This window comes from Pongo abelii, chromosome 8 (genome assembly GCF_028885655.2).
Source record: "Pongo abelii isolate AG06213 chromosome 8, NHGRI_mPonAbe1-v2.0_pri, whole genome shotgun sequence".
NCBI classification, from domain to species: Eukaryota; Metazoa; Chordata; class Mammalia; order Primates; family Hominidae; genus Pongo; species Pongo abelii.
The window spans coordinates 6,296,736-6,317,847 of record NC_071993.2 but is presented as its reverse complement, the minus strand read 5'-3'; the positions used below and the strand labels follow the sequence as shown (position 1 = coordinate 6,317,847).

At 53.7% G+C, this 21,112-nt stretch overlaps 1 protein-coding gene across 9 annotated transcripts in view; it reads right to left on the bottom strand.

Moving 5' to 3' along the window:
* The window catches only part of PFKFB3 (6-phosphofructo-2-kinase/fructose-2,6-biphosphatase 3), a 177,447-nt gene that overhangs the window by 105,225 nt on the left and 51,110 nt on the right, over window positions 1-21,112 (bottom strand). For 4 of the 9 annotated variants that reach the window (XM_054521570.1, XM_024253055.2, XM_024253054.2 and 1 more), the window contains 5 exon segments: window positions 4,019-4,144; window positions 2,464-2,560; window positions 1,608-1,674; window positions 1,019-1,093; window positions 526-582 (listed from right to left, as the gene is read on the bottom strand). In XM_054521570.1, the coding sequence (XP_054377545.1) occupies window positions 526-582; window positions 1,019-1,093; window positions 1,608-1,674; window positions 2,464-2,560; window positions 4,019-4,144 (422 nt within the window). 9 annotated transcript variants of the gene reach the window in all.

Below are 21,112 nucleotides of genomic sequence, written 5' to 3'. Positions count from 1 at the left end.
TTCACAAGATGCATCAGCAGGAAGAGAGTCTTACCTCCCAAACTTAGGAGGCTGCTGAGCCCTATGGACTTTTGCCAATGCCCAAGCATTCTTACCTCCCGGAGCCCTCACAGCAAGCGATCCACTTGCTGCCTCCTGTCCCATTGGGGGCAATGAGCTGCCCTCTGCCCCAGCAGCTCCATCACCACTAGCTGTCAGGCTCCTGCCACCAACAGAAACTAATCCTATCTCCCTGAATTATTTCCTACGTCCCATCCAAGCCTGCCCACTGCCCTGGATGGAGCCAGTCCCTCACAGGACAGGCCTCTGGGTTAAAAACTGCTCTGTAGGTCTGACCTCCCAATCAACAGCCAGCTGGGGGCTGCTCATCCTAAGGGCTCAGCTGCGCTTCCGAGCCGGACCCGGTCCCCCACTTCCTCACACTGCAAATGCCCTTGTGGTCTACGCTGCCGCAGAAGCGCGGGGCCTGCAAATGCCCTTGTGGTCTGCGCTGCCGCAGAAGCGCGGGGCTCCCGGCTGTCTTACCATGATGTTGGAGGCCACAACTGTAGGGTCGTCGCACACGGACTCGATGAAAAACGCCTGGTGGAAGTGAGGCGGCGATGTTAGAAAACAAACACCACGAAGGACCAACCTTGCCATCACTGTGATGTCATCATCCGGACAAAGCGGAAGCACGCCACCCACCAACTCCCAAAGACAGGAAAGCCCACCTCCTCACTGCCGCCTCTGGAACGCCCCACGGTCCCCAAGAGCCCTACCGCACGAAGGCCCTAATTTAAGGCCGCAAAACGTGGGCAGCATGAGGGCAGGGACCAAGCAGGACTAAGGAACATGGGCAGCAGGAGGGGAGGGACCAAGCAGGACTAAGGAACATGGGCAGCAGGAGGGCAGGGACCAAGCAGGACTAAGGAACATGGGCAGCAGGAGGGGAAGGACCGAGCAGGACTCAGGCCGCTTCCTGAGGCCTTTTCCTCTCTCCCGAGCCCTCTAGCACAACACAAGACGCTCAGCTCACCTTAAAGTCATTTTCTTTGGCAAAATGAAGGATCATGTGTCTCCTCTCTCTAGTAGTATTGGTGGCGTCGAAAACCTGATATGGAGAGCAAAGGGCCAGGACGAAGACTCTAAGTTTGACTTTAACAACGTTTACCAGAACAGCAAAGATGCCAGACCCATCATCTCCAGGAATAAGCCCCAGAAGTGCTTCAGGGGAGCTTGTGCCTGCCCACAGTCCTCTCCAGGGCCTACTTACGAGGCAGGCCTCCCCCAACTACCAACAGCACTCAGGGGTGGTAGCGTGGGGGGAATACCCCAAAAGCAAACAAGCAGAACGGTAACATGCAATGGGACAGTGTACAAGGAAGGGCCAGTGGTCCTGTGGGCAACCCAAGTCCTGCCCGCCCTGGAGGTGGGGGACTGGCAACAGAGAGGGTGGGTCCCTGAGTCCACCCCACATCCGCCTTCCTGAGCCATTGGGCTGCCCTGGTCCCCTGCTTTCCTCTACCCTCAGGGCCAGAGGCACAGGTCTTGGTACACCCCAGGCCGGTGAGGACACCCTCATGGGTGGGACTGGACACCGAGCCGGCTACATTCCCTGAACTTACCGCAATTTGTCCCCCTTCTTTCGCCAGGTAGCTTTTGACATCTCTCAAGGCAGCTAAGGCACATTGCCTGGAATGCACAAGAGACGCCGAATGTCAGCGCCGGTGCATCCGCCGGGGCAGCCCAAGCACCTCGCGATGCACCCCGACAGGCAGAGGAACTGGTGGTTCCATTCTACACTGCTTAGCGCTGGGCAGGCTGGCCAGCACCCCTCAGGCCCAGAGGCTTCCAACCTGGGGCCCCGCACGGGTGGCCTCAGGAACCCTCGGGAGGCGGTGCTCGCACTGGGCTGCACGCGGGAACCACTCCTGGCGAGCTGCTAAGAAACGGCTGCCCAGAGCCACACACAGAGTTGCGCTAACTGGTCTGGGGTGGGGCCTGGCATCGGGGGTTTTAGCATCCCCCAGGAGACTCCAACATACAGCCGGGGCCGAACACCCTTGCACTAGGGTTTCACAATCAACTCGCACTTAACAAGAAATCCTTCCCAAACATAAACAGACACTCCCGACGAACAGGACTTGCTAATTCTCAGTGAGGCTGCTTCTGCGGCTCTGTCCCAGTGAAGGTCAGCTCAGTGAGACCCTCAGGTCTCACTAATGAGACCCTGCAACCTCAGATGAGCAGCAACCTCAGAGGGGCAGCAGGGCTTGTTTCCACACTGCACAGCCCTGAAGCCACCAGCAGGACCCACCCGCAGGCCGGCTTTCTCTGCCTCCTCCAGAGCCTGGCTCAGAACAAAACAAGCCCAAGCCCGCAGCCCAGCCTTACACCCGCAGCCCCGCAGCCCAGCCTGACTCCCACAGCCCAGCCCTACACCGCCCGCGGCCCTGCCTTACGCCCGCGGCCCAGCCTTACTTCCGGACTTTCATGGCTTCCTCATTGTCGGGGCGGAAGAAGTTGTAGGAGCTGTACTGCTTCACAGCCTCCCGGCGATACTCCCCAACGTTGAACACTGTGGACGGGAAAGAGAACAGCCTGGATGATCGAGCAGGAGGAAGGGGCCAGCTCACACCGGGATCATGGGATCGACCAAAGGAAGAGCCACCCAGCCAATCACACCAACTTGAATGAGATGGTGCCACATGGAAGCAATGCCGGCACACAGTCCTGCGCTACCCTCAACTCCTGAGGACGGCAGGCCACAGGCTGCCCGGCTTCCCCAATCCAGCTGCAATGCCCCTGCCACAGGCTCTGCGACACTGTCCCCTCCAGCCAAGTCTACAATCCCAGTCCCACAATATCCTAAACCAGAGACTGAGACTGTGAGGATGGGTGGGGGGAGGCCCCAAGTCTAGCAAAAATAGGGGCAACACATTTCCACCAATGGTATCAGAAAGCAAGTGGGGCCTCATGCCCATTGCCAGATCTAGGTCAACCCTTCTGCTGGTGCAGCCACCAGGGCCAGGCCTGGGGGAATGTGTCCCATGGTTCCTGGGCACAGCGGGGATGGTAAACATAAAAACCATCCCCTCAAAAGAGGGAGGGTGGGAGATGAGCAAGGGTTAAAAAATAACCAGTTGGGTACAATGTTCACTATCTGGGTAACAGGTTCACTGGAAGCCCAATCCCCAATCAATATGCAGTATACTCAGGTAACAAACATGCACATGTACCCTAATCTAAAATAAAATTAATTGAAAAAAAAAATACCCAGTGCCTATCCACAAGATATTCCCCATCTAGTTGGGAAGACCAAGCAGAGATTCTTAAATGCGTCATCTGCAACAGCGGTCCCCATCCTTTTTGGCACCAGGAACCACTTTCGTGGAAGACAATTTTTCCACGGACAGGGAGGGGTTGTGGGTGTACGGCTTTGGGATGAAACTGTTCCACCTCAGATCATCAGGCATTAGATTATCATAAGGAGCACACAACCTAGGTCCCTCACATGCCCAGTTCACAATAGGGTTCACTCCCATGGGAGTCTAATGCCACCACTGATCAGACTGGAGGCGGAGCTCAGGCAGGAATGCGCACTCACTGCCACTCACCTCCTGCAGCCAGGTTCCTAACAGGCCACCCAACATAGCAGTCCACAGCCTGGGGGTTGAAGACCCTTGATCTATGGTAGACAGTGCTTAGGGCCATCAGCAGAGGAATGTTAGCTAGGACTGAGTGCGACAGGAATGTAAAGGACTGAGGTGGCCGGAGATGGCTTTGAAGGAGGTGAAATCTGAGTCGGGGCAGGATTTAGGGGAGTGGGAAAGAGAATGGCCAGTGAGGAAAAAACCCCAACAGAAGAGTGTAGACACAGCGTGAAGGGGGACCCAGCTGCACGGGAGGCAGGATCAGACTCCCCGACCAGGGGACAGAGGCGCCCGGGGTGGTCCTGCCTGTGAAACCAGCAACTGAGATGGAAGGTCAAGTTTTTGCACTTGCAGGGGACTGGCCTCGAGACCCAGTCTCTCACCTTTTGTGGGGACGCCAATCCAGTTGAGGTAGCGAGTCAGCTTCTTGGAGATGTAGGTCTTGCCCCGGGCGGGGAGGCCCACCATGACGATGACGGTGGGGGAGTTGGTCAGCTTTGGCCCACAGGCTGGAAAAACAAGCAAGAAGGGTGTGTCATCAACCAAGTGACCGGAGAAGAGGAGCAGAGGCCACACCCAACAATAATGCTGAAGAATTTCACCAAAAATGTTTTTGAGACAGGGTTTCACTCTGTTGCCCAGGCGGGAGTGCGGTGGCTACCACGATTACTGCAGCCTCAAACCTCTGGACTTAAACAATCCTCCGGCCTTAGCCTCCCCAATAGCTGGGACTACTAGTGTGTACACCACCATCCCTGTCTAATTTTTTTATTTTGTAGAGATGGGGTCTCGCTGTGTTGCCCAGGCTGGTCTCAAAGTCCTGGTCTCAAACAATCCTCCCAGAGTGCTGGGATTACAGGCATAGCCACCACACCCAGCATTCATCGAAATTTTCATTTCATCTTCCCGTCCTGAAGGCCCTGGCATTGTACCAGAGTGGGACCAGGCAACCCTAGTGCCACAGCCCCCCAGCCACACCCTGTCCCTCAATCCTGACTTTAGGTTCTACTTGGCAAAGACAGTCCCAACCCCAAATTCCTGAGCTGATACTCAGGGTGCTAAACCTAGCAGGGAACCACTCACTGACACCACAGTGGAAGTGGCCATGCTCCTGCGGGCGGGAGGAAAGGATTCCTCTCCCCAGGGAGGGTGGGACTGAGAGTCGAGAGGGTGGATTCCAACACAACATGGGGACAGAGGGGCAGGGGGCTGGGGCCCAGGGGTTAAGAGACAGAGAGGCCCACCCTCAATATCCAAACCTCCACACGGAGGTATGGGCAGCGTTTCTAAAAAAACATCCTTAAAAAGGCAATTTTTAAAAGTAGGAGTTTACAGCCAGGCACGGTGGTTCATGCCTGTAATCCCAGCCCTTTGGGAGGCCGAGGCAAGAGGATTACTTGAGATCGTGAGTTTGAGACCAGCCTGGGCAACATAGCAAGACCCTGCCTCTACAAAAAAATAAATTAAAAAATAATTAGAAGAAAATGAAAAGAGTTTATCAAATGAAAGTAGGTCAGGGAAGCGGAATGCTAAAATTACCCCACTGGACAGGTAAATCCTCCACCCCTGAGCCTCTCACGCCCTGACTGACCCTCTCTTCTGGTGCCAGGCTCAGATGAATGCTGGGGCCCTGCCGAGGGAAGGGACGGTCACGAAACCTCAGCCAGGGGCCAGCTCCACTGTCTCCAGGAAACCTGGAGATGCTCTTGCCTGCCAGCTCCCTCCTGGCTTCCGCTGCTACACAACGGTCTTGGCATCTCAGTAAGACAAAACAGCAGGGAGGGGGGTTTTGCTGGGTTTTTCAGAAAGCAGCCAGAAGCCCCCTGTACTGGAAGCCGAGGGCCCAGTATCTCCCTGGCTGTCTCCTGGCCCTGGGAGTCTCAGGCAACTCCCGCATCCTGCCGACATGCAAGCTCCAGGGCCAGATGATACCCGCCAGCTCCCGCCTGGGCGGCACTGCCCAGCACTCTCTGCCACGTGGTTAGCCTGGCTGTCCTCATCATTCCCAGACACAGCCCTCATGGCCTGCAGGAAAACCTCTGAAAGCTGCACACAGAACCAGGCAGATGTCGGACTGGACAGAGGCCCTGATGTCCAAGCTGAGCAGGCTTAGGCTGCAGGAGCCACCACCCCTCAGACAGGCCATGGCTCAGGGAAGAAGCCCCTCTGTAAGCCGGACCCCCCAACAGGGCTCCAAACTGAAGTCAATGTCCAGGATCTGCTCCTAGGCTTGGAGGCGGGGGCAGGGAGGCAGGCATGGCATGCTGGGCCTCTGTCCCCTCCATGCTATTTGGAGACCATTAGTGGCCTTCTCAGCAGGCAGAGTAAGGAGACAGACAGGCTATCAGCAGATGAGGAGATGCTAAAAGCCCTGGGCTGGCATGATCTTGGTGTCCAGTGACCTAGAACAAACAGTTCCTCGAAAACAGATGCTTTTCACTGCCCAGGGTGAGCCGGGCATCCTGAGCACATGAGTGGAACAAACAAGCACAAAGCACAAAGCACCCAGGGGCTTTCTTGTGTCCCCAGGGGCACACGGAGAGACGGTGGCCTCCCGGAAAGCCAGTGTGGCACACCCCACCGTGCCCAGGGTCATTCTGGCAGCTGTAGCTGCCATATCGGAAAAGTAGCAGCAACTCCTTGGAAACAATACCCATCCACTGACCCTTCTCCCAGGCCAAGGGTCCCTCCTGGTCTTACCAGGTGTCCCCACCGCACCGCTGCTCCTAAGAGCACCCAGATATGCAGAGACAGACGCACACACGTACTCTCGGCTGTGCACATACGCAGAATATTTCTGTCGGAACCACACCAAGGAAGCAGAGGCTGATTGATTTATCCAACAGGGGATTATGTCAACCCACTCATCATAGGAACAAATCTCCTCTGGCAGTAGACATTTAGGGAGGGAAAACAACAACAACAACAACAATAAAGACAGCAGAGTAAATACATAGGGCAAAAGGTCAGACTGGATTTCAAACCCAAATAAACCGCCAGTCCCTTCTTGGCAAAGCAGAGCCATTCTCCCTGCGCACTGGTCTCTCAAGTAGTAAGATTCAAACAGAGGAGCGCGCCGGGCGTGGTGGCTCACGCCCGTAATCCCAGCACTTTGGGAGGCCAAGGCGGGCGGATCACGAGGTCAGGAGATCAAGACCATCTTGGCTAACACGGTGAAACCCCGTCTCTACTAAAAACACAAAAAATTAGCCGGGCATGGTGGCGGGCGCCTGTAGTCCCAGCTACTCGGGAGGCTGAGGCAGGAGAACGGCGTGAACCCGGGAGGCGGAGCTTGCAGTGAGCCAAGATAGCGCCACTGCACTCCAGCCTGGGCGACAGAGCGCGACTCCGTCTCAAAACAAAAAACAAACAAAAAAAAAAAACAAAGAGAGGGGCGCCTGAGGTGTTTGCAGCTGTCCCTCCCTTCAGACACCCACCACTGTCTTGGACAGATGGGGTAATCACAAATCCTTACTAAATCTTTTTGTCTTATTCTCCAACCTCAGCCCCTTTTAAAAACTCACAGCACACCTCATGTTTCTAATTCTGTGACCGTCAGTTTCTTCTTCGCTTCTCAATGGGCCTTTTTACCACCAAAAAAGAGACACCCCCACCCGCCTCATCACCCTCCCTGGCAAGGCACAGTGATTAGAAAAGGTAAGTATTGGCTGGGCATGGTCTCCCAGCACTCTGGGTGGCAGAGGAGGGCAGACCACTTGAGGTCAGGAGTTCGAAACCAGCCTGGTCAACATGGCAAAACCCCGTCTCTACTAAAAATACAAAAATTAGCCAGGCGTGGTAGCGGGCACCTGTAATCCCAACTGCTGAGGTAGGAGAATCGCTTGAACCCGGGAGGCAGAGGTTGCAGTGAGCCAAGACTGTACCAATGCACTCCAGCCCGGACAACAGAGCAAAACTCTGTCTCAAAAAAAAAAAAAAAGTTATTGAGTTTAACACAAGATTTTCCAAAGAGTATTTGTGTCTCATTTCATTTTATGTAAATATTTAATATTTTAACTTCTTCTTCACACACCCAAAGTTTTGAAAGTTGTGAAACTTAAATGTATTTAGATGTCGACTTTAGATGTCAATTGAAACATGCCTGGGGGAACACAGATGTCACCGTGTTACAGGGGAAAGAACAACTGTGTAAAGACCCTGGGTAACAGACTAAACACCCGAATTGAATCTGGGGGACTCGAGCTCAAAGTGTTGTCATGGTTACAACCATGGCCACTTGGGTAAGTCCTCCCAGAAAGTCACCAAGTCCCAGGCGCGGAACTTCAATTCTGCAAGGTTGTCACGTTCACGACATGCCCACTCACTGGGCACACGCACCAGGTACATGCACTGGGTACCCGTGAGACAGAGGCTACTTGGGGGATACAGGGTCAGCGTGGCTGAGTAGTGCCTTTGGGCTAAGCCCTGGCTGTCTACAAGCCCGCACTACCATTAGTGTACAACGGAGACTGCCTCCTGGGACCCGTTCCCTGCAGGCAAACGTACACAGGAAGCCAAAAGAAAACTGAAGGCTGGGTGGTGAACACTCAGCCGCGGGATACAGTGACACAAGGGGCCAGTTATGGAAAGCAGCAGCCAGATGGATGGTGAATCCCCCACCTGGACAGTGAGAGGCTGGCACCCCCGGGTTCCTACTCCTGCTCTCCGGGCTAGATTAAGTTACTAACCTCTCTGATGGTGTGCAATGCACAGACAGACAGGCAGCAGCCCGCACAGCCTGTATCCCCCACTGACTCAAACCCTAACACCCACACAGCCTGTATCCCCCACTGACTCAAACCCTAACACAGAATGCATCCCCAGAAAATAAACTGTAGGGGCTACCCAGGGATAAGGTAGGGATTTCTCTAGGACATCACCCACTCAGCTTCCTTAAGCTAGAACACCGGCAGCCGGCGTAACTCGCTACTGAGATGGGAGTTTTTCTATCCGTATTTGAGTGCCACAACAACCTTTCTTCAGACTCAATTTCCTGCAGTGTCTAAATCCCGAGCAAACACAAGCTGGCAGTTTGTCTCATTCCACTGTTTTTAAGAGGAAAAAAAAAAAAAAAAGGCCAGGTACACTGGCTTACACCTGTAATCCCAGCACTTTGGGAGGCCAAGGGGGCATTGTTTGAGGCCAGGAATTCGAGACCAGCTTGGGCAACATAGAGACCCCGTTTGTACAAAAATATTTTTAAAAACTAGCTGGGCGCAGTAGCACATGCCGATAGTCCCAGCTACTCAGGAGGCTGAGGCAGAAAGATTGTTTGAGCCCAGGAGTTCAAGGCTTCAATGAGACGTGATTGCACCATTGCACTCCAGCCTGGGTGACAGTGAGACCGTGTCTCAAAAAAGAAAGTTTGGTGCTTTAAAAGGCTGTCTTTTACCTGTTGCTTACAACCCTGCACTGGCCTGACCAGTACTAATACCCCCTTTGCTCCACTGATCATGGCAACTTCTGATGTAATGCCAAGTCCCAAGCACCATCTTAGGACTCAGCCCGGTACCCAGGATCCCTCAGAACACAGAGGCTCTTGAATTTTCGTGATGATGAACAGAAAGGAAAGCCAGACTTTGTCAGTCAAAAAGGTACTTCTTGACCATTATGCTGACTCACAAATTCAGTAAGTCAGCAGGAGTTACAGGATGCATGCGAAGGAAGCTACAGGTTTTGTAAGAAACATTTACCACCATGTTGATGTAGCAACAGGGCATCCCGTTAAGGTGTCTCCGAGGCAAGAATATAATGCAGCTTATTGATACAGTAATTTTTGTTTTGTTGTTTTACTGTTCTTTGTCTATAAAAAGCAGCATCCTAGACACCCTCCTTCAGCAATAAACCTCAGGGAAGCTGGGAATGGTGGCACATGCCTGTAACCTCAGCACTTTGGGAGGCCAAGGTGGGAGGATCACTTGAGGCCAGGAGTTCGAGACCAGCCTGAGCAACATAGCAAGACCCCATCTCTATGAAAAAAATTTTTTAAATTAGCCGGGTGTGGTGGTGCACACTTATAGTCCCGGCTACTGGACTGGCTGGGGTGGGAGCATCACTTGAGCCCAAGAGTTGGTGGTTACAGTGAGCTATGATCGCACCACTGCCCTCCAGCCTGGGTGACAGTGTGAGATTCTGCCACAAAAATGAATAAATAAATAAATAATAAACCTCAGGGAACTCTGCTGCAGACCTCCAATGAGAAGGCCGCTTATAAAGGTGGCAACAGGTTTAGGAGAAAGAAAACCCACCCAGCTGGGCATGGTGGCTCATGCCTATAATCCCAGCACTTTGGGGGACTGAGGTGGGCGGATCACTTGAGGTCAGGAGTTCAAGACCAGCCTGGCCAACATGGTGAAACCGCGTCTTTACTAAAAATATGAAAATTAGCTGGGCATGGTGGCACACGCCTGTAATCCCAGCTTCTCAGGAGACTGAGGCACGAGAATCGCTTGAAACCCGGAGGCAGAAGTTGCAGTGAGCTGAGATCGCACCACTGCACTCCAGCCTCAGTGACAGAGTGAAACGCCTTCTCAAAAGAAAGAAAGAAAAACCCACCCAGTGTCCCAAATGCCATTAGAGAATCAAGGGAGGGTGTCAGGAAAGATGCCAAATAGAAATACCTTCTTCCCTCCATTCCAGTAAGAGATAAATGTGACTATATAAACTGAGAAAGACACCACCAGTTGAAATAAGGATGTGCGACACCCAGGCTGCAGATCTTTTTACAAGAAGGAATGTGTCTGAGACTATACCTCAAAGCCACACAGGAGGATACCAGCAGTAGGTGGGACAAAATAATTAATCCATTGGCTTTAGCCAAATTCCCACCCTCCAGCTCTGAATGATTCTGACAGGGATTCTTAGGCAAATCTCTCACTGCGTGCGAGACGTGCAGGTTGATGGGGTCTAATGGATCAGGATCCAAGTCTGGAGGGAGGACGCCTTGGTGCACGCTGGTGTTAAGATCACAACTGAGCTGATGCCAACCAATCTCAGAGCCCTAGAAGTCACGGGACACTCCTCCCAGACCCGTGGGCATTCGTATACAATCACATGTATTTACATATATGGGACTAGCCTCCATTGCAGTTTACATAGTGCTATAGAGATAATACTTGTTTTATGCAAAAGTTGTTTCTGCATTTGGCCTTGGCCAGACCTCCCTGGGGATTTAAGAGCTGCGTTCCACTCCACTTACAGGTTTTACACAAAGACAAGAGAACCGTGGGCCACCCAGTTCAAGCGCATCTGACAGGGCTGGGCAACACACCCGCATCCCCCAGTCCTGGGCTACCTCACAAAGAGGGGGAACAAGACCTCTCCTGAGGGCTACCCCAGAACCCTGAAGTCCAGCAGGGTGGATCTGCTGACGTCCCCACCCAGGGCACACCATGGGGGTGGGTGTGGGGAGAGGGGCAGGTCGGGACGAGGCCGGTGATTCAGACCGGGCAGGGCTCCAGAAGAGCTGTCAAGTCCCGCGGGGGCCGTCCTAAGAAACGTGGTAGCCGGGCAACCCTGCCAGCCGCCTGCGCTCAGGCGCCTTCGGATGACCCGAAGCCACCTCGAGAGTTTGCACCTGGATCCCACGGTCACTACTCAGGCTACGACCTGACCTGGGCAAAACCGCACCAGGCGGCTCCCTGTCCAGCCCATGGGAGCCGGGACGCATTACCTGGAGAGGCAGCGTCGCCTCTCTGCGCTGCCCACCGCCCTTTTCCGCAGCAGCGCTCCGCAGCTGAGGTGGAGCTCGAGGTAACCCTCTCCCAAGGGATCGCTGGTGGCGGGGGCGGCGACCGGCGGGGCGAGGCAGGGTACTGCCAGCCAATTCCGAGCACCGGGGAGTGCGTGCGCCCGGCGCGCGTGGAGCAGCGCCAACCGTGCACTCACCAACCCACCGACCTTCCCCAAAGCCGGGGACACAGGCGTGGCTCCAGGTGGCTCTCCTGGCGCCCCCAGCACGGGCGCCCCCATGGCACTGGAGATGAACGGAAGAGAGAAGAGAGAAAGAGATAAAAGCAGAAAGTAACAGAGTGGGAGAGGAAGGAGGTAGAAACAGAGAGAGAAAAACAGACATATATCGAAAGAGAAAACAGGACAGAGAAATAGGTTATGAAGTGAAGCGAAGGGATAGGAATGCATAGCAAGGTGGGAGAGGAGATGGAAACAGGCAGAGAGAGGAGATCCGGACGGTGGAAAGGGGCGGAGGCACGAGCGGCCGGGTCCCTGGGCTGCGCTCCGGCCACGGCCGCCCGGGACGGGTGTCGAGGACAGGGACCGCGGAGGATGTGGATCCCCTCCCTGGCCTGCCCAGGCGCGCGCGTCCCTCCGTCTCGGCGTACGCAGCCCGGCCGGCGCACTCGCCGTTTCCGGGCCGGCGGGGCAGCCACGGGGACAAGGGCCACAGCGCCCCCGCCGCCCGGCCAGGGACTCACAGCCCGCGCCTCCGCCCCGCCCCGCCGGCGCGACCCGCACGGGCGCGCCCCCCGCAGAGGGGCGTCGGCACAAAGCCGCCCCACACAATGGCCCGGCCCGGCGCAGCGCGCCCTGCAACCCGGCTCCGCGCAGCTGCACTCACATCTGGGCAACGAGGGCCGGTGGTCCACGGGCACCCAGATCTTCTGCACTCGGCTCTGGGTCAGTTCCAGCGGCATCTTCGCGGCTGCGCCCGACGGCCCGCCTCCCGGGGCCGAGATCCCGACGCCGGCAGGAGAGCGGCCGCCGACCCCCGGAACAAAGGAGGAGAGGGGGGCGTGCGCCGGCGCGCGGCCGGGCGTTTCCTGCGCTGCCAGGGGAAACGTGCTCTGGGCTAAGTTGCGGACGCTCGCCCGTGCGGGGCTCGACGTGTGCTGCGAGGGTAGCGAGGCTGGGGATGCCCGGCACGGCCGGCTAGTCCGCTCGGAAAGCTCTGGGATGCTCGGGCGCAGTGACAGCCGCGCTCTCGCCACCAGGGCCTGCCGCTCGCCTCCTCTCCGGCTTGGCTGGGATGCCCCGCGCACCGCCGGCTTTTAAAGAGTCCGGGCTGGCCGCAGACGCGCACGTCAGCCTAGGGGCGGGCCGCATTCCTTGGGTCCCAGCCCCCTTCCACTTGGGGAGGAGGGTGGGCGAGCCGGGAGGCAGCCTGCGAGCTCCCCCTGCGGGCCGGCGGCGGCGGTGCACCAGCTCCTGCCGCCCTGCCCCGGGCTTGGAGCGCGCCCAGCCCTGCTGAAGGGTCCTGGCTGCTGTTATCCCCTCGTCCTGTTATCCCCTCGGGACGTCTGGCACAGCTTCCCCGACTAATTCCGGCCCCTCACCTCAACTGTGCTGGCCGGGAGGACGCAGTCCTGCCCAGTGTAGACCGTGGACTCCGCAGCCGAATCCCTTGGGAAGCTGCTTAAAGTGCATCCTACCAATGCAGCTCCTTTAGGGCCGTGGAGCCCCGATACTCTGCATTCCTAACACGCGCTGTGGGGCAGGCGCAGTCCAGGTAAGAACATGGGCCAGGCTGCTCCCTGATAATACCCGTGAGCCCATCCCCCGCCACGACCCGGGCGACCCGCGGGGAGGAGGCTTCCCTGATCCTCCTACCTCACCCTGTCCACTTTCCTGAATCCCTTAGAAACCTGAACTTGAACTGAGCCTTGCTCCCCTCCCCTAGCCCAAAGACTGGGAACCTTGAGAGGCCTGCGGTGCTGGGCACGAGGAGGGGGCGGGAAAGCCCCCGGGAGCTGGACTGAAGTGGAGTGGGGCTGGGAGCAGCTGGCATCTGGTTTTCACACTCACCATGTACACCATTCAAAAAACTTTTATCGCCCCGAGTAGAAAAATGAATAAAACTAGACCCATTTCGATCTGCAATTCATTACCTAAGTCGAGGGAAAACTATTGGGGGCGGCCCCTTATCATGCAGACCCCTAAAATTCACTCCGTTATCCTGCACGCGCTGCAGCTCTGCCTCCCCACTTTCTGGTGCATGCGTGCCCCGTCTCCTTTCCCGGCCTTCGCAGTTTGCACCAGCTCGCGGCTTGTGACAGTCGTGCAGTCAGGTAAGAGGCGTGCGGGGAAGATCTGGGATGCTTTTGGTGGGGAACCGCCGCCCGCGCCGGGACACAACATGGATGTAATTTTTGCAAACGAAGCCTCAGTACGGGAGCGCTGCGCCGCCTTGCAGAGAGGTGCACACTTAGCGCTGAGGCTGGGCTGTGATTGGAGGGAAGGCGGCGCTCGCTGAAACTTACACCGCGGAGGAAAAGTCTGCGCAGAGGCTGCCACACGTCGCTCACGTCCCGCATGCTCCACAGGGAGGGCGCCCGCGCCCAGGCGGTGACCAGGGCTGCTGCCGCCCGGCGCGCCCGCCCCACCCGGGCCTCCACTCCTCCCGACCCGCCGCCTGCCGAGGGGCCCGTGAACGCGCAACATCGGCCACCTGGCCTGTGCCCCGCCACCCTCCCCAGCCGCCTCGACCCCCACTCCGGCACCCCGCCCCCCGCGCCGCCCTCTGAGAGCCTCTGTTCCCGCGACAGCTTTGCTGACGGTCTGGTTTCCGCGCTCTGGCGGCTGTTCAGAAACCCGATGCGTTGCATTTGGACTTGTTTTCTGCAGTGGGAGCACATGCCAGAGGCGACACCCTAAACGCCCAGGGGAGAGTCCCACTCCACTCCTGAAATAAGAGTGGGCTGACCCGAAGAGGGAAACAGCAGGCAGCCAGCGCCCGCGCCACCGGGACGAGTTCCCGCCCTGGGGTTCGCGGGGGTCCGGGAGGGCTGCAGGCTGCGCGCGGGGAGAGCGGCTGCACCCCTGCAAAGAGCGCCGGCGGTTCCTGGGGAATGACGGTGCACCTACGAGCCCGCTGCTTGCCCACCGATTTTGCACACATACAGGCCAGGCAAGCGGACCAGGGGGCCTTCTTCCACACTCCCTACAAGCTTGCAAACACACTGCTGGTTTCAGCTCACAGGGAGAGCAGAGAGACGGCGTCTGCCCCAGCAGAGGCATATCATTAATCTCTTGACCTAGATAACGCATCTGACAGCGGTCAGCTCTTAGGGCACGGGGAGTTGATGTCCCGGAGGTCCGGCTGAACTTTCGCAGACCGGGCACTTTTCCTGTCTGTCAATAACGCGTTGCGAGTCTAGAGGGAAGACTATGTTCTTCCCCGGTTCGCCTCCTGCACTGGCTATGCAGCAGGCAAAAGGAAGTTAACTCAGTCCCCCTCCTGCTCCTTACATCTAAGTGCAAACTGGGAGTGCGTGGGAGCAAGGACGAATGCACACCTGTTTTTGCTTTTTGTTTTTTTAATGGCCAGCTAGAACTCCTGGCAGCCTTTACAGCCCCAGGTAAGTTAGGGTAGAGTGCTCATGAGAGATGAAACTGCCTCACTACAAAATCATTTATAAACAACCCAACTGCAGCTGTGTTCTGGTAATTTACTGGTTCCCAATTTACTAGTTTGGACATCCTCCTAACTCATTCCCTAGCTCTGCTAATGCCGCATCTTCACCCCAAATGTACAACCAGGGCTTGACCAACTTCCCTGCTCCTAACCTGGGTATCACAAAGGCGGCCCTTCAGAAAACGCCCCCAATAATGTAAATGTTCCTCTAATACGATGATTCTTTTACAGCTACAATAACACCAAAGCTAGCGCAGATTGATGATTTCTCCTAGGTCATGGTCCTAGAAACTATGAAAGATAGAAAGAAACTTCAAGACTACCTAGTCAACCCCACTTGCTTTATGGGAAGAAGTAAAGGGAGTTGAGATTAGAGAAGTCAAGGAACCAGGTCAGAGATCAAAGAAGAAAGCCAATTAGGAGCAGAGTTTGTTGGGTTTTTTGTTGGTTTGTTTTTGTTTTTCCCTTCTGCTTGACACAGACGCAGAGAGATAGCTCCCTAGGAGACTCATTATAGGGCCACCCTAACCCCAGGGTGCTGAGTGGAATCCTAATTTAGGAGCTGATCAGGCTGTGATTCAGACTCACCTAGAACAACTGAGCTGTTTGGGAAGGAAAGGTCAGAGAAGGACCTTCCGTGAGTAGAATGAGACATTAGCAGGGCAGTTATTGAAAATGATCCTGGCCAGTGCAGTGGCTCGCACCTGTAATCCCAGCACTTTGGGTGGCTCAGGCGGACGGATTGCTTGAGCTCAGGAGTTAAGAGACCAGCCTGGGCAACATGAAACCCCATCTCTGCAAAAAAAAAATTTTTTTAAATAGCTGAGTGTGGTGGCTCGCACCTGTGGTCCCAGTTATTTTGGAGACTGAGGTGGGAGGATCACCTGAGCCCAGGAGGCAGAGGTTGTAGTGAGCTGTGACTGCACCATTGCACTCCAGCCTGGGTGACAAAGTGAGACCCTGTCGCAAAAAAAGAAAAAAAAAAAAAAGCAAGTGCCTGGTGAGGTGCTCACATAGCTGAATTCACTGAGCTCGGTCCAGCCTTGAGAGGACAGTGGAGTGGTTTTTCTCCAGGATCACCTTTGTTCCCACACTTCTGTGCCAGCCAATGTCATCTAACTCCTACCAGTGCTTCCAAATGCTGCTGTAACAACAAACACAAGCAACCGCATTTCCATGATCCTGTGCCAGCCATAGCCAGGTTAAAACGTTCAAACCAAGCTAGGACCTGCCCGCTGCCCCAGAGAGAGTGAGAGAGGTGACAAGCATGGTAGGCTGGGAGCAACCAGAAGTTGCTCATTAGACACCAAGTGTCACTATCTGCTCTTGTGAAAAATCCCATGTATGAGGGAGAGAAGTGAGACACCAAACAAAACACTGAAACAAATCCTTCCATCATCACCAGCCAAAGACACGGGGAGGGGGCTCTTATTTCAATAAATTATTTGTAACTCACACATGATTGAGAACAGAGACAGACTATCCACACAATGTCATGTCGGGGGTTCAAAAAACCAATTCATAACATGTACATAGATGTTTATACCAGCTTTATTCATAATTGTTAAAATATGGAAACAACCAGGATGTCCTTTGGTAAGTAAATGGATAAACTATGGAACATCCAAACAATGGAATATGATTCCGTTCTAAAGAGAAATGAGCTATCAAGTCATGAAAAGACATGGAGAGGCCAGGTGCAGTGGCTCACGCCTGTAATCCCAGCACTTCGGGGGGCCAAGGCGGGCAGATCACTTGAGGTCAGGAGTTCGAGACCAGCCTCGCCAACATGGCAAAACCTCGTCTCTACTAAAAATACAAAAATTAGCTGGGTATGGTGGTGCACACCTGCAATCTCAGCTACTCGGGAGGCTGAGGCACAAGAATCACTTGAACCCAGGAGGTGGAGGTTGCAGTGAGCCAAGATTGTGCCACTGCACTCCAGCCTGAGTGACAGAGTGAGACTCTGTCTCAAAAAAATTATTATTTTTCTACAAATATCATATTTTTCTCCAATCTAGTGGAATTAGTGTCTTATTAAGTGGGTGTGAGGAGAATACGCAGCAGCCATAGCCTGGCTCTGGGTGAAGTGACTCAAATTGCTCAACTTAAGTCCCGGCAAACCCTCCGGTAAGTTTCCATTTCTCTCTGCCCCGACCCTGTCACTCCGTCTCCTGTGGGCATTTCCTTTTCTTTTCTTTTTTTTTTGAAACGGAGTCTCGTGCTATCACCCTGGTTGGAGTGCAGTGGTACCATCTCGGCTTACTGCCACCTCTGCCTCTCAGGTTCAAGCGATTCTCCTGCCTCAGCCTCCTGAGTAACTGGGATTACAGGCTTGCGCCACCGCGCTCGGCTAATTTTTTTTGTATTTTTAGTAGAGACGGCATTTCACCATGTTGGCCAGTCTGGTCTTGAACTCCTGACCTCAGATGATTTATCTAAGTAAATTGTTCCAGAAAATAGAAAAGAATAAAAGCAACTCTAGTCATTTCTGAGGCTAGCATAACCTTGATTGGTAAAACAAAAAGTAAAAGAAAAGGAAATTTTAAGTTCATTTTATTTATGACAGAGATATAAGATTCCTATGTAAAATATTAGATCGTGAGAGCCAACCATATACAGTTGACCGTGAACAACACATTTGAATCACACAGGTCCACCTACTTTCTCCTGCCTTTGCCACCCCTGAGACAGAAAGACCAACCCCCTCTTCCTCCTTCCCAGTCTACTTAACATGAAGACGACAGAGAGGAAGACCTTTATGAGGATTCACTTCCACTTAAGGAATAATGAATATGTTTTATCTTCCTTAAAAAAAAAAAAAGATGTGGAGGATGGCTTGAGCTTTTTGTGTATTTCTCAAAAGTTTTAAGATGTCCTAATTTATTGGTCAAGCAAAAGAAGAAAAATACAGTCATGTGTTGGCCAATGATGGGGATATGTTCTGAGAAATGCATCACTAAGCAATTCTGTCATTGTGCAAACATCACAGAGTGAACTTACACAAACCTAGATGGCAGAGCCCACTACACACCTAGGCTACATGGTATAGCCTGTTGCTCCTAGGGTACAAACCTGTACAGCATGTGACTCTACGGAATACTGTAGGCAACTGTAACACAATGGTAGGTGTTTGTATATCTAAACATAGAAAATGTACTGTAAGGCCGGGTGCTGTGGCTCACGCCTATAATCCCAGAACTTTGGGAAGCCGAGGTGGGTGGATCATCTGAGTTCAGGAGTTCGAGACCAGCCTGACCAACATGGTAAAACCCTGTCTCTACTAAAAGTACAAAAATTAGCTGGGCATGGTGGCGGGGACCTATAATCCTAGCTACTTGGGAGGCTGAGGCAGGACAATCACTTGAACCTGGGAGGCAGAGGCTGCAGTGAGCCGAGATCACATCATTGCACTCCAGCCTGGGGGACAGAGCAAGACTCCGTCTCAAAAATAATAATAATAATAATAATTACAGTAAAAATGCCGTATAAAAGATTAAAACAAGCCAGGTACAGTGGCTCAGGCCTGTAATCCCAGCACTTTGGGAGCCTGAGGTGGGGAGGATTGCTTAAGGACAGGGGTTTGAGACCAGCCTGGGCAACATAGCAAGACTCCATTGTGATGGTGAATATTGAGTGTCAAGATGATTGGATTGAAAAATGATTGGATTGAAAAATCCTGGGTGTGTCTATGAGGGTGTTGCCAAAGGAGATTAACATCTGAGTCAGTGGACTGGGAGAGGCAGACCCACCCTCCGTCTGGGTGGGCACCACCTAATCAGCTGCCAGCATGGCCAGAACAAAAGCAGGCAGAAGAACACTGGAAAGACTAGACTGGCTTAGTCTCTGAGCCTACATCTTTCTCCTGTGCTGAATGCTTCCTGCCCTCAAACATCAGACTCCAAATTCTTCAGCTTTGGGACTCTTGGACCTTTGTCCACAGACTGAAGGCTGCACTATTAACTTCCCACTTTTGAGGTTTGGAGACCTGGACTGGCTTCCTTGCTCCTCAGCTTGCAGACGGCCTATTGTGGACCTCACCTTGTGATCATGGGAATCAATGCTCCTTAATAAACTCCCCTTATATATACATCTATCCTATTAGTTCTGTCCTTCTACAGAACCCTGACTAATCCACCATCTCTACGAAAAGTAATACAAAAAATTAGCCGGGTGTGGTGGCAGGTGCCTGTGGTCCCAGCTGCTTGGGAGGCTGAGGTGGAAGAATCACTTGAAGCGGGAGGTGGAGGCTGCAGTGAGTTGTGCTTGCACCAGTGCACTCCAGCGTGGGAGACAGAGCGAGACCCCATCTCAAAAAAAAAAAAAAAAGGCAAGCTCATGAGGCAGCACCCTGCTGCCCGTGCTGTCTCACGTGCCTTGGCTCTCAATACCTCTCCCGCCCTCTCCCCCGAATAGCGTTTGTCCTTATGAAAGCTAAAGAGGAAGGCGAGCCAGAAAGCTTGATTCTGGAAAATTCCTCTCAAAGTCTTGAAAACAAGGGGCGGGGTAGAGTAGAAAAAGAGCAGGATGTTGGAACCTGCAACCGTGCCACATTAAGTAGTGAGGGGCCTCACCTCCCCAAAGGAGACCACCATCTGTCATGAGAATAAGTGAATGGAAAATGGACTGAGAAACTCACATATCACGCCACCTTGGCTCTGCCAGAGTAGGCAGTACAGTAGCCCGAATTCTCCCTTCTCTGCCTCGCCACACACAATGGCCCCTAACTCCCACCTACCTTCTCCCCCAAGAGAATTCTGCGGGGAGCCCCCCGAATACTCTCTACTGGCAGTTGTGATCCTCCTGGAAGCGAATCACGTTTATCTACATTCTCTTACAAGTTTGGTTGGTGACTCAGTCTCCCTGGGTGCACTGCCAAAACCAACTTCTAGAGGAAAATCTGAGTCCTGGGCCGCAGTGACCCCATGCAGACGTGGCCAGCCACCCAGGAGGCATGTGAGGGTTGCAGGGGCCCTTGGACACATGGATCTTGCTTGTTTTCATGCTAAGCCATGGAGCTATGACCTAGAACATGAGTAGCTTTGTTTCTTGCCAGACAATTTCTCAGTATTGTGCAGACCCAGACACAACAAGATGAAGAAAACTCTAGACGTCTGTGAGGCCCAGATAAACCGATGGAACAGCCCTGGGCAAAGCCCCATTCAGGGTAGGGGAAACATGGCCACTACTAATCCCTAAACCACCCCGCCCCATGTCTCCTGTCTAAGGGTCTTCTATGACCCTGACACCACCTTCTTCCAAATCGTGGATGAAAAAGGAACAGGAGGCAGGGCGCAGTGGCTCATGCCTGTAATCCCAGCACTTTGGGAGGCTGAGGCAGGCAGATCACTTGAGCTCGGGAGTTCGCGACCAGACTGACTAATGTGGTGAAACCCCATCTCTATAAAAATACAAAAATTAGCTGGGTATGGTAAGAGGTGCCTGTAATCCCAGCTACTCGGGAGGCCGAGGCAGGAGAATAGCTCGAACCTGGGAGGCGGAGGTTGCAGTGAGCCGAGATTGCGCCACTGCATTCCAGCCTGGGTGATAGAGCAAGACTCAGTCTCAAAAAAAAAAAAAAAAAAAGAAAGAAAGAAAAAAGAAAAGGAACAGGAGCAGGAGCCCATCCTTGCCATAAGAAGAGTGTTGGTGTTCTATGCCCTTCACAGAGTGAAGCTCTAAGTGCAGCACCAGGCAAACTGTGCAAAGGGACAAATTAGGTGGTCACTCCAAGGCCCTTGAAAGCTCTCGGGCCAGCTTCCCACTGAATCCACAAACCTCTGTTAAAGAGTCCTGGGATCCTCAGCTTGGACCTCTGGCTCTTTGGCTCCAAGCTGTTTGTTCCATTATTAGATGGCGCTACTGGCTAGAAAGACATTGCTTACACTAAGCTGAGTTGATCTTCCTGGAACATGGCCCCTTGTCTCTTTGTTGCTGGACATGGGTTAAGCCTGCATCCCCCTCCAACAACAGGTGCTTGCCCTTAAATGTTTGAAAGCAGCTGTCACGTTCCATTGAAACAGGCAACCTTCAGGCTAAGGAGCCCGCTCCTAGACTTTAGCGCAGCAGAAACATAGTTTTCAAAAGTCTATGCAATTCACTAAAGAGT